The 17,896-nt window shown below is 44.4% G+C and overlaps 1 protein-coding gene across 4 annotated transcripts in view; it reads right to left on the bottom strand.

Annotated features, from left to right (window-relative positions):
• Nucleotides 1-14,070: 14,070 nt before the first annotated feature.
• The window catches only part of LOC141100067 (uncharacterized), a 56,566-nt gene continuing 52,740 nt past the window's right edge, over nt 14,071-17,896 (bottom strand). For all 4 annotated transcript variants that reach the window (XM_073588264.1, XM_073588263.1, XM_073588262.1 and 1 more), the window contains one exon: nt 14,071-15,256. In XM_073588264.1, coding sequence (XP_073444365.1) covers nt 15,194-15,256 — 63 coding nt within the window. In that variant the 3' untranslated portion in view covers nt 14,071-15,193. The remainder of the gene's footprint in view (nt 15,257-17,896) is intronic.

The following is a 17,896-nucleotide window of genomic DNA, read 5'->3' as shown; positions in this document are numbered from 1 at the left end:
ACAAGAGCTACGCAAGCACAATAGGCTTTCCGGATTATGTCAGTCATGTCAATAAAGGCAGTAGAGACGTCAATTGTAGGGACATAGACAGTTGCGATACTCCCATCGGACCAGACAGTGCCGTTTAGCATATGGCGCAGGGCAAACATGAAAGGCTATTTTTTTTTTTTTTTTAAGTATGCAGGGCAGCTGGGTTCCTATGAAGAGGTTGCAGGAGTGCTATTAAATATGACTTACAATTGGTTTATACAGTTTAGATAAGGAAATGCTGGTGACAGGTTCCATTTTAATGGCTATACCAAGGAACAATGGTACCCAACACCCATGAAAGCTGCTCACCCTTATTTATACCTGTGTATATTATACGTGGATTATTGATACTATACTGAGTTCTGCTGATGACAATGTGTAATTGTGTGTTAATTTTATAAGAGTCTTGTCTCTTTTAGGTTGCTGGTCCTTACCTCTCCCATCCTCTTTAACCTTGGTGTGGGGTCTTCAGGATGATGGCCAGAATCAGACCAGTTTTCTCTGTCTATTGCCAGGAGTATATACTATAGCTGGAACTGTGTGGTTCTTAAATGGTAATCAAAGTCAATCTGGAATCTTTCAAACATCAAGACTTAACGCTGCTACAGTGAGGATGTCCAGCAATCGGCAGTATCTTCTTGAGCATGGAGTTGGTAGACCATATGCTATAGTACCCCTAAATCATAGTTGGCCTCATGCATCTGAAAACTTGGAAACTTTTGTCTCAAGTGAACGTCCTCAAGTTATTTTCTGGCCTTCTCTACCAAATACACTTCTAAGTTCCTGGGAATTCTCCAGTTCATCAAGTAACAATAAAGCTGTTATTCCTTCATTAGATGGACATATGGGATCTCTTAATCCGTCATCATTTATAACTGAGAACGTCAATCTTCTCTTACCTTCATTACATTTACAGGATCTAGGTGTGCAAATAAGTCATATTGTATCTCCAGGAACTCTCCATTTCTTAGCCTCATCATCTCCACCTACTGAAACATCTCTAGATGCTGTGACATGCTTTGTAGTGAAGCCTGAAATTGATGACATGTTGGGATATCAAGAAATCATCTCAGGTAATTCATTTTGTTTTCCAAAAAGTGGTCAGGTTTTACTCCTGCTGTGGCTCCCTTATTCTGAGGGGATTCTAGCTGTCAAGCTTCCATCAGTTAGTGAGTAAGAGCATAACCTAGCAATATGCCATCACTTACTATGGGAAACTTCTTGAGTTCACACCCCACTTGAATTTATCTAGTTCTTCTTCCTTTAGCTCCCTTTAGATGGTGCAGGTACTTTTCAGTCCTATATCAGTAGCATATTGGTCCCTTAGATGATACTTTCTGGTCACAAATGTCATTCCTAAACTTTCTAATTTATTAATTATAGGTGGAGCTGATCACACTTTCTGCAATGAGGAGAAACTTCCGGTGAAGCTGGGTAGGTAAAGCCATGTTCTCCTGATTAAAAGCGGTTTCACACATGGGGAATCTATGTGATTGTGGGGCAACAGTCTACACCACTATTGGTTTATGTACACATGACTGTATTTTCGATGCGAGTGCCGTCTGTGAAAATGTGGAAAAAAATTACAGCACTCGGATCAATGTTGTTCAATTATGCTGTTCAAAAAAAAAAATCACCATTTTTGGATGAGACTCATGTATTCAAGTCTGTGTGCGCAAAAAATATCAGATCAAATATGGATAAATCGTATAGCATCTGATTTTTATGGATACATTGCAATTCTTTAACACGAGAAACTGTATTTGGTCTTTTAAATTTTAATAACTGCTGATGTATAAAATTGGATGCCAATCGGATTGCATACGGATGACAATATGGATGAAAGTCGGATTATTTTTTTGTATATGCTCCCGTGAACTTAGCCTTAGGCTACATTCACACATACATGTGACACATCCTAGTGCAGTCTGTTTTTTTCTCGGATGGCTCTCAGACCCATAGAGTTTAATTGATTCACACACATCAATTTTAAAAACTGATCAGTGCCTCCGGTTCCTGAGAGTCAAAGCATATCCCATTCTCATCTGATTCATGGATCAGACTCAGTCATAGAAGTCTATGGGGATCCGTGATACTCGGCTGAAACTAGGAAGACAGACTTTGTCCTTCAGTGCTCCATCCATGTTTCATCTGTTGTTAATTTATTCATTTTTGAAAGAAAACCTGTCACCAAGGTTTCCCAATATAAAGTACGGCTACCAGCTTTAATGCCTCTCTTACAGCAGTCTTTTAAGCTGTAAGTTTCCAATCCCCAATTTCTAAGGTGGCAGAGAAGCAATAGAGAGGCCTGGATGAGATCCATCCATCACCACAGGTTGATAAAATCCAGTCTCTAACAATGTAGTCCATCTTCTGTCTCTACCAACATTGGAAAAAAATATCTAATTCTGAATTCGAGTATGATGCTGTAATACAATGTCATCATTGTTACAAGCAATTTCATGAAATTTCAGCCCTCCTAAATACCTCACTATCAACTATGAGGAATATTATTGAAAAGTGTTAGTTATTAACTCTTTCTGTCTCCTATCATCCTGTAAAATCCGTGTGATGTGTACAGCTCCACTTCTTGGGTTCTGTCACTCAACAAAGTAGTGCTAATCATAAAGCAGGATCTGGTGGGGTTCCCTCCAAAACTTAGACCCTGGGTTAACCATTGGGAGCCACATACTTTTACTAATGAGAGATGATGCTGGGGTAACAAGGGCAACCGGGGTGGTAGTCCTCTCCGAGTTCATCCACAAAACACAGTCCACAGCCACCCGGTCCCTTGCACATGAAACACAGGATGGACACAGCTTCCTTCATGGGTTACCTCTTCTTCCCAGCTACTGCAGTCCAGGCAATCACAATCCAGGGTCACAGGAGTAATCCAACAGGGATAATTTTTATTTTTTTCTTTGTAAGATAAACGAGGTAGAAGGAGGTAATTGTAGAAAATGCAATAGAAACTTCCTGCTCTTTCCCTCCTCTTATTTGCAGCCATACCAGTATCAGCCACAGTCCACAGTCAGAGGTAGTGATGACTCACTCGCCGTAATCTGGAAGTTTATAATCCCTTTGGCGGGGCACTTGCACAGTCCTGTGCGCACCTCACTGTCCGTGGATCCCAGACAATAGAATCTGTCCCTTCCTGGGGTCTGGCAATGTTCCGGTTGTGGTTGCGTGTCTCCCCTAGGCAGATGTGCCCTGCCTACTGAAAAGGAAGCAGGAGCTTCCTGCTCCCTTGCGGCTGCTAACCCAACCCACCAAGTTAACTCTTCACTGTCCCTAAGCTTAATAAGATACACAAGTTAAAGGGAAACTCACTCAAGACTACATTACATGGCAATACTCATATAAAAGACACCACAATCACAGCACATTAATACATATAAGTGGTAAAGTACACAAGAGTAAGTGCAAAACACATTATACCGTCAGCAAAGGTTGCATAGTTCCCGTGTGGGGGAGGGGCAAATGAGGATCTCCGCCACCTCCTTACACTGGAGGCCTGTGGATCTGCTGGTCCTAGTCACAACAAATTTCCCAATGATAAGCTAAAGTCCTGTTTCATACATCTGATATATATTTTCTCACATTTAGGTCATTATATGATGCAGAATGTTCTCCTACTTCTGACGGTGAAGATCATCACCTTCAAGCTGATTATCTTTGACCTGCTGATGACAGGAGCAGCCATGGTGGAAACATGTCAGAAATGTCTTAACAGTCCCAAATTTACAGAAGAAAATTATTAATATAGTAGTGATCCTCTTGAAGATATTATTTTTTTATTATACTGAAATAAACAGTTCTGATACTGGAAAATTTGCCTGACCGTGACCTTCTTGTTCAAAGCTGTGTTGTCACCTAGCTTTAAAGACGTCACTCAGCATGGGCTCCTTGTCTACCAGAAGACTCTGTTCCTGATTAGGTGTCTGTTTCTGCGTCAGTCTGGGAGGAGTATTACTATTTGTAGTCTCCCCTTCCTCAGAATTAATACCTTTTCCTCGGTCAGGGGAGGTCCCTGCACAGCCGGATTCTTATATTTCCTGCAGACCTAGCAAAATTGGCAAGTTTTGCCACTGCACTCTGTGCCGACACTGCTAAATTACATCTTAGTACTTTTGTATTTTAATTTTCTTCCTCCAAAAGCCGTAACTCTTAAGGGGGTTTTACACATAGCGATATCGCTATAACGTCACCGATTTTGTGACGTTATAGCGATATCACTATGTGTGATACTTACCTCCGACCGGCTCCCCCGCTGTCCATCGCTGATCGCGTGAGAATGTCCGGCTCCATTTCTAGTCATCGGCTTCCTGCTGGTGCCGACGAGCGACGCGTGGAGGCGGGCGGGAGGACGCAGGATCGCGGTGCGTGAAAGGTGAGTATCGTGCGCTGCGTCGCTGCTGCATCGCTGTGAGATCTTCAGGTGTGAAAGCTCACTAGCGATCATTTAGCGATGCACCAGCGATCCTGACCGGGTCGGATCGCTGGTGCATCGCTAAACGTAGCTGTTTGAGGGCTGGTATATTGCAGGACAAGTAGAAGTTATAAATTACACACAATTTTACCATATATTATTCTGAAAAAAAAAAAATTACAAGTGAAATTCCAAGTGGTCTGGCCAGGCCTGGACACAATCTCTTCAGTCTTCTTATCTTCAGGTACGCCATACTGAAGGTTTCCTCTCAAGGACAGGAAACCAACTGATGTGAGGGAGAGGTACTGCCCTTTTATCTGTAGGTTTCCTGTCCTTGAAGGGAAGATCCCTGCTCTCCATCATGCTGTCATGGGGGAAGGAAAAAAAAAATGCAATTACCACCATTGTTTTTTTTGGGGTTTTGTTTGTTCATTGTTTGCTAAAAAGGACACCCATTTCATGTTGCCTGAGGCTGTGTGCACACGCTGCGGATTCTGCGGTGTACAGTACCATTATTCCCTATGGGAATTAAAAACCGCTGTGCAGACGCTGCAGAATTTTCCTGCGGTTTCAAATCCGCAGAAAGAATTGCATGTCAATTCTTTCTGCGGATTCCGCAGCAGTTTACCATCTCCTCCATTGTGGAGATAAACCACAGGTCTTTTGACCTGCGGATTTATCTGCGGATTTTGCAAAATCCGTGTGGATGATTCCGCAGCGTGTGCACACAGCCCGAGAGACATTGTCCTTCTGTGTCCTGGAGCTAATTGTAGAACACAACACAAAAGGAGATTGGGATAAACTAAAAACTTTCAAAAGGAAACTCAGTGGATCTTTAGGATTGTTATACGTTCCCCAAGGGCTTTAATGAACAACTCATATGGGTGCTTTCTATCAGTTTATCTGTTATAAATTCCATTAATAACTAAATTACAATTTCTTAACCTTCCATATTATGGCCCTATGAAAAGGTCCATGATATCATGAGCCACCTATTATTGTGATCTGTTGTATTTGCACTATTTATCCAAAGATACCCAATACTATTTTCAGAGGAGTATAGATATAAATCACTATAAAAACTTTTTTCACTACTGGATCTGATATGAGCGTTGTAATTGATCACCTGTATTACCTCTATAAAAGCAGGCCATCGTATGGCAATTGCCCATATTATCATTTGTATAAAATTGGCTATGGTAATGATACATATTATCCTCAGTGTATGGCCATTTATCATTTCACTAGGCAAGACAGACACGCAATCAGAGAATACCCTTAGTGAATGAACTTTAGGAGGCATGTGAATGGTAGAATGTTGCGGTGCACAGGCACAATGTTATATGAGAGGTCATACTATGGTGGGAGATTCCACCCCCTACTATAGCCATTTACATCATGAAGGCGAATACCATTTAAGAATAGTTAAAAAAGGGATCTATAGACCCAGAACAAAACCACAGGCATCGTCTGCATTGAATGGACATAATGGTTTGATGCCACACTTCGAAGGGCCTCCTGAAGAAACTATATTGGAGAGAATTATTGGAGACCCATTCTAGATGTATTTAGATTTTTTCTGACTCTGAAATAATTAACATTTTGGACATTTGGTCTCTGCTATCTTTAACTATGCATTTTAGACTCGCATCCATTTTATGATCTATTTTATCTGGGGTATTTTTTAGTAGAAAGGTCCTGGCAACTTAATGCTCAAGGTCAGTTCAATTACAATGATACCAAAGCTTGTATAAATTGGTTTTATAGTCAAGCGGTGAAAATAAGTTCAAAGTTTGTATATAATTAACAAAGTAAAATAAAATTGATTTGTAATCGCCATTTCTTGAGGCCGTAACATTTTTCCATCAATAGAGCTTTTTTGTATGGTGCATTAAAGGTTGTATTAATAACAGTTTGGGGTAGATACAACATATTGATCAATTTTAAATTTCTCTTTTTTTTTTTTTAAGGGAAGTGTGGTCATTTACTGTTTTTGTTAACTAATTTTATATGGTCATAGACTGCACTTAAAGAGAAAAAAAAATGTCAAGACCAAATGCATTTTTTTTATGGGATAAAAAAAAGAATTGAAATTTCTGTATTTTTCTAAACTTTTTTTTGCTCCTCTTACTAGCAGAGCATCACATGGATGGATACCAACATGACAGTTACGGGTCCTTCAGCAGGCCCCCGGCTGCCATCGTAACCAACCGGCGACCCACGGGGGCCGATGTCTATATGCGCCGGCAGCCATTGGCAACCACTTTTAAACACCGCTGTCAAACTTCGCTCACCGTTATAGCCGGCATCAATGGCATGTGCAGAAAGCTCAGCTCCAGAGCCTCCCATATACAGTCACCGGAGGAAAGACTTTTAATATACGCGATTATGCATTAAGGGGTTAATGGGGCAGTTAATTTCAACCTGAGAAATTATGGAAATTTTCTTATTTTGGTATTCTAACCAATCACGTTACATGTATCAGAGGTTCTCCTTTGTAAAGAGCTGCCCACTTGTTAGTATAGCCTTTCTCACAAACCACACAGCATTCCCGTTGACAAAATGGCTGCTGATGGAGGATCATGCGACCACAACGGTCCCTTCTCCTTTAGTTGAAAAACACTGCACATAAGAAAGACGTTCAATTTGATGATGCTGATACATTGATCTGACATACACAATATGCAAAAAAGGTGTAAAACAAAAGGTTATTATACAAGTAATTTTCAATAAAGATTTTTTTTTTTTTACAAAAAAAAAAAACAACAAAAAACTCGAAAGTCGTAGTTACTCACCGGTTAACGGTATTTTTCGGAGTCCATGACAGCATCACCTGAGAGAGGGGATCCGCCCTTAAGGAACAGGAAACCTACAGATACAAAAGGGTGGCACCTCTCCCACGCATCAGTTGGATTACAGAGCACAAGAGGACCACAATGGTTAATAGCATAATTTATATACAGTACTTTACACGACTTTAAATTACCTGTGTACATATAAGGGAGGGAATATACGGGTGCTGTCGTGGACACTGAAAAACACCGTTAACCGGTGAGTAACTACGACTTTATTCGGTCGTCCATGACAGCACCACCTGAGAGAATTACAGAGAGTAATAACTATTTAGGGAGGGACTACAGCCTGCAGCACCCTTATACCAAAATAGAGGTCTGTGGAAGCACCCAAGTCTAGCCTATAATGACTATAAAAGGTGCTCAGAGAGGACCAAGTAGCCGCCTTACATATCTGGTCGATAGAGACTTCTGATCGCTCGGCCCACGAGGCCATGGCTCTGGTGGAATGCGCCCTCAGCTTCCCGGGTGGCGACCTGCCTTTTGAGGTGTATGCTATTGAAATCACCTCTCTAATCCACCTAGCTAGTGTGTTTTTTTGACACTCTACAACCTTTCCTAGGGCCTTGATGGGAGACAAACAGGGCATTATCTTTTCTCCAGGGATCGGTAACTGCCAGATATTCTATGAGGCATTTCCTAACATCTAGGGTGTGTAGTTTCTCTTCCTTCTCATTAGCTGGATTAGGGAGGAAGGATGGAAGGACTATTTCCTGTGTCCTGTGAAAGCTAGAAACTACCTTAGGTAAGTACGCCGGATCAGGTCTGAGTATTACCCTATCGTCCTTAAACTGTATATAAGGAAGACGCCTAGATAATGCCTGGATGTCGCTTACTCTACGAGCTGAGGTTAGAGCTACCAGGAAGGCTACTTTAAGGGACAGGTTTTTTTATGGAAGCTGATGTAATAGGTTCGAATGGAGCCTCTGTTATAGCCGTGAGGACTAGGTTCAAGTCCCAAGGCATGAATCTATCCTTGACTATTGGCCTGGATCTACCTGCTGCCTTAATGAATCTACTGATCCAGTAATTACCGGCGATGTTGCAGCTAAAGAGGGCCCCCAAGGCAGATACCTGTACTTTAAGGGTACTAGTGGAAAGCCCCATATCCAGACCTTTCTGAAGAAACTCTAAAATTTGATTTATAGGTGCTGAACCCCCAGCGACTATTCCAGAGTCCTGAAGGAATTTCTTCCAAATTCTGACAGATTTTGGTAGTAACGATTTTTCTACTTTTAAGTAGGGTGTTATTCAGGTCTGGGGAGAAGCCTCTCTCTTTTAGCAGTGTCCGTTCAAACTCCACGCCGTCAGATGTAGGCCAGCCACCCGAGGATGAAAGACTGGGCCCTGGGATAGGAGATCCGGGATGTCCGGAAGGACCCAAGGATTGGACACAGACATTGTCCTGAGGCATGAGAACCATGCCCTCCTGGGCCAAAATGGAGCGATAAAGTATAACCCTTACTCTGTCTCTCCTGATTTTCCTCATCACTAGGGGAGGGAAGTCCCACTATCAGAAAGGCATCTACGGCCAGGGGGTTCTCTCTGGGATTTAGGGAGCAGAATTGTCTTAATTTTCTGTTTTCCATGGTGGCGAAGAGATCTACCTCTGGTTGTCCCCACTTTTGTACAATCAGGTCGAAGATGGAGGTTTTTAGGGACCATTCTCCTTGTTTTAGCAGATTGCGGCTCAAGAAATCTGCCGTGATATTTTCTTTCCCTTTTATGTGTAGAGCTGTTAAAGATAGAAAATGCCGCTCTGCTAGCCGGAACAACCGTTCTGCCACATTCATCAGGGGTTTGGAACGAGTCCCGCCTTGGTGGTTGATATAAGCCACGGTGACCTGATTGTCGGAGAACACTCGCACATGATGGCCCTGTAGATACACAAGTAGCCTCTTAGCTGCCTGTTCTACTGCTGTAAATTCTTTCAGGTTAGATGACATTTCTATCTGATGATGCTCCCATAGGCCCTGGACCAGAATCTCACCCATATGAGCCCCCCAACCGGAAGGGCTAGCATCCGTGATGATTATGCGGGATATGTCATACTCCCAGGGAACCCCTCTGGATAAATTATCCTTGTCTAGCCACCACTCCAGGGACTCCCTTGTGTTTCGGGACAAGGTTAGCTGGCCCTCTAAGTAACCCCCAAGGATTCTTTGATGCACTAAGACTTCGCCCTGTAGTGTTCTTGAATGAAACTGGGCCCACTGGACCGCCGGGATACAGGACGAAAGAGAACCCAGAAGGGACATAGCTTTCCTGAGGGACATGGTAGGGTTATTTGAAGCGTTCAGGACCTGATAGTGTAGGCGAACGAGCTTCTCCGGAGGCAGACGGCATTCCTGTTTCTCAGAATCCAGGATCAGGCCCAAGAATTGTTGGACTCTCACCGGCTGTAACCGAGATTTTTTTTGATGTTAAGCAGCCATCCTAACCGCTCTAGGGCAGACATTGCCCTTTGTAGCTGTTCCACACAATGTCTCGCCGTTTTCCCTACAATCAGGAAGTCATCTAAGTAGGGGACTACTAGAATGTCTGATTCACGTAGATGGGCCATAACTTCCGCTACCACTTTAGTAAACACTTGGGTTGCGACTGCCACCCCTAAGGGGAGGGCCGCATTTTGGAAATGTTGAAATGACCCATCTAACTGAACGGCCACTCTGAGGAAACGCTGATGAGCTGTATGAATGGGTATATGGTAGTAGGCATCTTTTAAATCTAACACTACCATAAAGCAATTTTATTGTTGAATTAATTGTCTCCATTTTGAACGGCGTATGACCAGGAATTCGTTGAGGGACTTAAGATTTATTATAGTCCTAAAGGAGCTGTCTGGCTTGCGGACCAGGAACAGAGGGGAGTAGAAACCTTTCCCCTTTTCTCCCTCTGGAACCATAGTTAGCACCTTCTTGCGGCAAAGATCATGAACCTCGGCCTCCAGGGCAGCTTGTTCTGACGTGGAAGTCCTGAGTGGGGTGACCTTAAATCGATCTTGGGGAACCCGGGTGAATTCTAGTCGTAGACCCGCAGCTATCACCCCCAGTATCCAGTTACTACTGGAAATCATAGACCAGGCTGGGTAGAAGGCAGCTAGTCTCCCCCCTACCGGAGCAATTAGTCATTGGGGCGGCTTTTTAGTGTCACGTGCTGGACTTTCCTTGCGCCCCCCTCCTCCGAACATGAATCCTGTACCTCTCCTTTTGTCATCCCATCTGCCCTGATTCCTGGACGGCCTTCTACGGAAATATCCTTTCCTGGTAAAGGGACGTCTATAAGAAGGATTCGGCAGACAGGGGAACTTCTTTTTATCATCCCCGGCTTTCTCTAAAAGTTCATCCAAGACGGGGCCAAACAAATATTTCCCCTCACATGGAATGGAGCAGAGTTGTGACCTGGCCTGGATATCTCCTGGCCAGCATTTTAACCAGAGAGCCCTTCATGCTGCGTTAGATAAACCCGCGGTCCTAGCCGCCATCCTCGCAGAGTCTGCTGAAGCATCAGCCAAAAAAGCAGCAGCACTTTGGATGATTGGTAGAGTTTTTCGAATGGATGCTCTTGAGGCTCCGTCCTTCAGTTGGGAATCCAGTTGATCTAGCCAGACCATCATGGATCTGGCCGTACATGTGGCAGCTATTGCTGGTCTTAGAGCGCCTGCTGACATCTCCCATGTTCCCTTTAGGAAAGAATCCGCTTTTTTTATCCAGCGGGTCTTTTAAGGAGGCCATGTCATCGAACGGTATGGAGGATTTTTTGGAGGCTTTGGCTGCTGCCGCGTCCAGCTTAGGGGCCTTATCCCATCTGTTTACCACTGGGTCATCAAACGGGTACCTCCGCTTGAAGGCAGGTGGTAAGGAGCCCCTTTTTTCAGGTCTCTTCAATTCCCTATCTATCAGGCTCTGGACCTTATTAAATGGGAAGGCCCTGCGCTTTCTGGGATCTAGACCCCCGAACATCACGTCCTGTGCCGAAAGTTCTGGCTTTGCGTCTGCTACCCCCATGGTGGACCTTATTGCTTTAACTAGCCGATCCATTTGGTCTAAGGGGAAGCAGAATCGTCTCGAGTCTTCCTCCGAAGAAGACGAAGTGGAGGCTGGGGAATCTGAGGAGTCATCGTTCCTAGAGGCGGCCGAGGACTCCGAACCTGAGATACTAAACTCAATTCCCCTAGAAGAATCCCTTTTAGATAGGGCCTTCATCTCTGTCCTGATTATCTCCCTCAGGCTTGTGGTGAAGTCCGGAGTTTCTTCCGCTACCTGTATGGACGGGGGAGAGTGTAAGGGCCTGTTAATCTACCCCTGGGCCACCGTCCCCTTCCACCCCTACCGTTTGTCGCATGCATGGCTGACAACTTTTTAGGGTGGCCGTCTGGCAAGAGCAACTACAGAAGGCACATTCCCTGTACTTCTGTTTTCCCGTAGCTTTCTTCCCCTGCGAAAAAAACATAAGGGAACACTGCATCAGGGTACATTCACGGAGATCTCTTACCCATGCAGATGAGGCAGGTACCGGATCACGGAGGGAGGCAGGAGGGTCCTTTAGTCTTGAGGAACTTCTGTGGCTCTCTTCGCTCGTTCATTTCTGTTTCTTCTGCTGGCCACTCGCATGAGGCTTTACCGTGGCCTGTTTCTGTGGGCGCTCCTGCACCTCGTCCTGCTGCTCTATGGGGGCTTCTGTCGTATCCATTGTTAGGCCTTCAGAAGCACCCCAGCAGCGTCACCTCCAGCCTTTTAAGGCCTCCTAGTGTCCGGGTCAGCAGGGTTCTGGCGCACCTCCCACCCGGGACCCCCCCGCATGCACCGGCCACCCCCCACCCGCCCCGGGCACCGCGCGCTACCCCGGACAGCCGTGCACACTGGAAGCCGGACGGCACCCGACTTCCGGTTTCGGCGTTCCCGGCCCCGCCCCTTCCGCCGCTCGTCTGAGACCGCGGGAGCGCACGGAAAGGAGCTGGCACGGCGCCCCCGGCTCAGACATGCCCGCAGCCCCCACGCGCGCCGCCCCGCGCCCGCCAACCGGGCGCAACTGCCGGCCCGGACGGAAAGGGAGACCGGACCCCGGGGGGAGCGCACCAGGAGGGGCCCGGCATAAATATCTCCTGGTGCCGGCACTCTGGAGGCGGCTGTCCACCGGACCCTCTGCTCCAACCACTGCCGTGGCGACCTACCCGGCCCCACCGTGGCGCTTTCAGGGACCCCGAGCTTGACCGAGGTAGGAGATCCCCCCCCCCCTGCTACCTGGGTTGGTCAGCCGGCCTGGGAATCCCTCGACGACTCCATGACGGACGATCTGAAGGAAGTCCCGTCCTCTAGGAACAGGAAACCAACTGATGCGTGGGAGAGGTGCCGCCCTTTTGTATCTGTAGGTTTCCTGTTCCTGAAGGGCGGATCCCCTCTCTCAGGTGGTGCTGTCATGGATGACCGAATAAACAAAAAGTTTAAAGTAAACAACTGTCTAAAGTGTCCTTGCTTGATGAAGCATTGTATTACCTTATCCTTAAATGGACTGTGAGCACAGAATGACTGTTCACACCAAGTACAGGCACTCCGTGCACCACGACAGGGCCAGTCTATATACACCTTCCCACCTGCTTGGTTTCCAGCCATCTCTGCTCTTCACTGGCTCTATAAACATCAGAGAAGGGGACGAAGAAATAGAAAACAAGCAGGTGAAAAGGTGTAGTTCAATGATTGGCCACAACATGGTAAATGGAGTATGTGCCAACAGAGTCCCTTTAAAATGATGGGGACTTTAGAATCACAGATCATGGCTCTGCAATCCGGTCTTCACAGGACCAGCATCTGCTCCATTTTTGGTCAATTGGATTATCAGAAATAGCCGAGTACTACCTTCCTCTGGGAAACCCATAGATAATGAATTGAGGGGCGGTCAAGCATGCACAATTCAATTCCGCTTCATTCAAGATAAGGCTGCAGAGTCCTGATCTCAGAAGCACTGGGGCACATGGTCAGACCACCAGCGATGCCAATGAATACATCAGCCATAGCATGTGCCCATCTGTATATTTGTTCTATACTGTTCTGCTGCCTCCAGTGCCAAACATCTCCTGCCTGTCCATCACGTTACATTTATACTGTGTTGTCGCCGAGACTGACAGATGAAAATCTATTGCTTGTTCTTTTTCTGCATAACCCTATTAAATTACCAAAAAGGGATAATTATTGGACTATCACTTAGCAAAAGGCCATGACTTCTCTATGTACTGCCCACAAATGATAATTTTTGGACCATTCTTTCCATTTTAAAAAGCATAAAGTGCAACAATGCAGTGGATAATAAAAACAGACTGTCGGTTAGTACTGTTTACTACTACAGACAGTTGTGTTGTTGAATTCACTGACATCATTGATCCCCCCCACACCACCACATATTACACTAGTGTTGGCTGTTCCTGCTTCGGCCAACAATGTAATGTTTATGGGGGTATCAAACAAATGATTGGCAAGATGTCAACTAGACGGATCACTTTGTTCTCCCGGAGATAAGCAGGTCGCCAGAATGAAAGGTTAAAAACCATCTAATGCCTATGGCTGGCCGAATGAGATTTGCGTTACAGATTGATTCTCCTAAAATTGTATCAGAACGTTTTCAATGTACTGCAAGTTTCAAAAAAAAAAAAAAAAAAAAAAAAGGCAAATTGGAATTTTAAAAGGTTTGCACATCTCTACATATCCGTTAATCATCCTGATTTCAAGTGGTTGGTTCTAGAAATAAATTACAGAATGACAAGGGTGCGTGACACGGTGTCTTTTATTTCATATTGCAGCTACATGTCCCTTACACAGGAGTACAAAGCTTAACAAGCGGCAAACAACAAGTGCTGATATATACGATTAACAATTGTGATTGATCAGAAGTGATTATATATAGTATATATCATTGGACACTACGGTTCTTTACAGAGGGTGGGCTGCCAGATTCCATGACAGGATGTAGGGGTCACTCGTAGTAGACCGGATCACATTCTGTGGACTGTAAGGGTGCAATGGTGGCGATTTTTATGTTGAGAATCCTGTACTGAATGTTGTTTAGGTTGACAGATATGCCGCTGTTAATGCGAGGACGTCAATGTTCCCCACTTCTTTGGAAACACCAGCACCTACACATAAAATGCATACTTGTAGGCCACTTAGTGGTGGCTTGAGATTTCATACCATCAGGCTATGTTTCCACAATGAGCTTTTAATGTTGTAGATTTTCTGCATCAATTAACTAAAAATTAGGTTTCTTGCATTTTCTGTCATCGTGTTTTTGAGTGCATTTTTAGCACATTGTTGGTGTGGCACCAAAAACTCATCGTGGGCACATAGCCTTACAGAATGTATTTGTAGGGTCTGATTTTATATTCAACTACGGTACTTCCCAAACCAACACAAGATATCAGAAAGGCACTATAAAATCATTGAATTGTAAAGAACCAACGTAAATTAGAGGAAAGTCACAGGGATAGAGCTGAGGCACACTCGAAACAATACAGTATACCAGGAAAAGATTAAATTTTCCAAAATTAAGAACACAAATACACGCAATATTTGAAGAAACAGGCACCATTTCTTTAAGATCTACCTACCAAACACATCAGCGTTTAAACCATACTGAATACAGGGTATAAAGTGACATCAGTAGTCAATATTCAAAAAGCCAATTCTAACAAGCATCAGTGCTACAAACTTCAGCTTTGGACTGGACTTTTATCACCTAAATTTAGAAAACTAAAGAAATATTGGACCAAAGAAATGACTAATGACAGGAGTAGTGGGTAAATGGCTGTAAGAGAAGAGGCACACTATCAGAAGTAATGAAACCCATCTAGCCCATGATTAGTAGAATCTGTTCAGAGCCCAGGATCTCCGCCTTAGGCAATGATGATGTCATCAGATGGATCCGGTTTTAGCAGTTCATCGTACTTCTCAACCCTCTGAAAAAGCAAAGACACGTATTAGATTTCATTATTGTAAGATCATGTTATATTACATGTACAGTAAAGAAGAGTATGATTACCCCTCTTAAATACTCAGACTTGTGAAGGGATACACGATGCAGTGGATAGAAATATCACTAACAGTGAAAAAAGAACATCACCTACGGCGTACTTGCCGACTTTTCCCCTCAATAATTTAGATAACATACACCCTATGGCATTTGATTTGCAAATAGGAAATGTGATGCCCATCAGCATACCCCCCAAAATAAGTACTACAAGTGGCACTAGCCAAAGAATTGAACGTTACATAAAATGGAGACCTCCCTTTATATCAACTAAAAACCAGACCTCCCTGCATACAGACTCCAGGCCAAAATCCTCTAGGAAGTGACCAGATTAGACCCCCACCTGCATTCATGATGCAATGTGCAGATACTCGAAAGTCAGCAAAGTGTGCTGTATATCATCACTATTGAGTACCCTCAATAAAGCTCCCCGTCGTGTCCCTTGCAATGCTTCCGTCCTGGCAAGGACAGGCCCTAAGTGAACCCTGCTATGGACAGTCCACCAACCAAATAAAATAGTTTGTCTCCCTACGAGTTTCTTCACCAGTCACTGGGGGATTCATCAGGGGAGTTACTCGAATCAAATCCAGTGGGAACAAAGATAAAAATTAAATGTCCGTCCACATTATGGATCCCGACAGTGGCAGGATCCCTATTGTTAGATGTGACCATCTGTGTCCCTACCTAGTTAAATCCTTGATAGCCCAACTCCTAAAGCCCCATTCTTATAGGGTTTACATGCAAGACCCACCCACGGCGTGTGACGTCACAGGTAATAACCTGTAAGCCAATTTGGCATAGGTTTGAGGGCCTACTACTCCTGTGACATGTAGAGGATAACCTGCTGTGGAAGTCTGCGAGTCCTTATTGGTGAGATCAAGCCAATTTTTTATTATTGAGCACTGGTTTTTGCACGAGCACTTTATGTGAATTATGTGTCATGTTTTTTGTCCATTTTATCAATAGGATTAAAGGTTAAGTTTTATTACTGGGAGACTCTCCTACAGTGCCTACAAGTAGTATTCAACCCCCTGCAGATTTAGCAGGTTTGATAAGATGCAAATAAGTTAGAGCCTTCAAACATCACACAAGAGCAGGATTTATTAACAGATGCATAAATCTTACAAACCAAAAAGTTATGTTGCTCAGTTAAATTTTAATAAATTTTAAACATAAAAGTGTGGGTCAATTATTATTCAACCCCTAGGTTTAATATTTTGCGGAATAACCCTTGTTTGCAGTTACAGCTAATAATCGTCTTTTATAAGACCTGATCAGGCCGGCACAGGTCTCTGGAGTTATCTTGGCCCACTCCTCCATGCAGATCTTCTCCAAGTTATCTAGGTTCTTTGGGTGTCTCATGTGGACTTTAATCTTGAGCTCCTTCCACAAGTTTTCAATTGGGTTAAGGTCAGGAGACTGACTAGGCCACTCCAACACCTTGATTTTTTGCCTCTTGAACCAGGCCTTGGTTTTGTTGGCTGTGTGCTTTGGGTCGTTGGAAGATGAAATGACGACCCATCTTAAGATCCTTGATGGAGGAGCGGAGGTTCTTGGCCAAAATCTCCAGGTAGGCCGTGCTATCCATCTTCCCATGGATGCGGACCAGATGGCCAGGCCCCTTGGCTGAGAAACAGCCCCACAGCATGATGCTGCCACCACCATGCTTGACTGTAGGGATGGTATTCTTGGGGTCGTATGCAGTGCCATCCAGTCTCCAAACGTCACGTGTGTGGTTGGCACCAAAGATCTCGATCTTGGTCTCATCAGACCAGAGAACCTTGAACCAGTCTGTCTCAGAGTCCTCCAAGTGATCATGAGCAAACTGTAGACGAGCCTTGACATGACGCTTTGAAAGTAAAGGTACCTTACGGGCTCGTCTGGAACGGAGACCATTGCGGTGGAGTACGTTACTTATGGTATTGACTGAAACCAATGTCCCCACTGCCATGAGATCTTCCCGGAGCTCCTTCCTTGTTGTCCTTGGGTTAGCCTTGACTCTTCGGACAAGCCTGGCCTCGGCACGGGAGGAAACTTTCAAAGGCTGTCCAGGCCGTGGAAGGCTAACAGTAGTTCCATAAGCCTTCCACTTCCGGATGATGCTCCCAACAGTGGAGACAGGTAGGCCCAACTCCTTGGAAAGGGTTTTGTACCCCTTGCCAGCCTTGTGACCCTCCACGATCTTGTCTCTGATGGCCTTGGAATGCTCCTTTGTCTTTCCCATGTTGACCATGTATGAGTGCTTTTCACAAGTTTGGGAAGGGTCTTAAATAGTCAGAAAAGGCTGGAAAAAGAGATAATTAATCCAAACATGTGAAGCTCATTGTTCTTTGTGCCTGAAATACTTCTTAATACTTTAGGGGAACCAAACAGAATTCTGGTGGTTTGAGGGGTTGAATAATAAATGACCCTCTGAATAAACTTTTCACAATTTAAAAAAAAAAATTAAACAAAGAAATAACATTCTTTTTTGCTGCAGTGCATTTCACACTTCCAGGCTGATCTACAGTCCAAATGTCACAATGCCAAGTTAATTCCGAATGTGTAAACCTGCTAAATCTGCAGGGGG

This window comes from Dendrobates tinctorius, unplaced genomic scaffold (genome assembly GCF_039654945.1).
Source record: "Dendrobates tinctorius isolate UK_male_01 unplaced genomic scaffold, ASM3965494v1 ptg000103l, whole genome shotgun sequence".
Lineage (NCBI taxonomy): Eukaryota > Metazoa > Chordata > Amphibia > Anura > Dendrobatidae > Dendrobates > Dendrobates tinctorius.
This window is presented reverse-complemented; position numbering and strand designations above follow the sequence as displayed.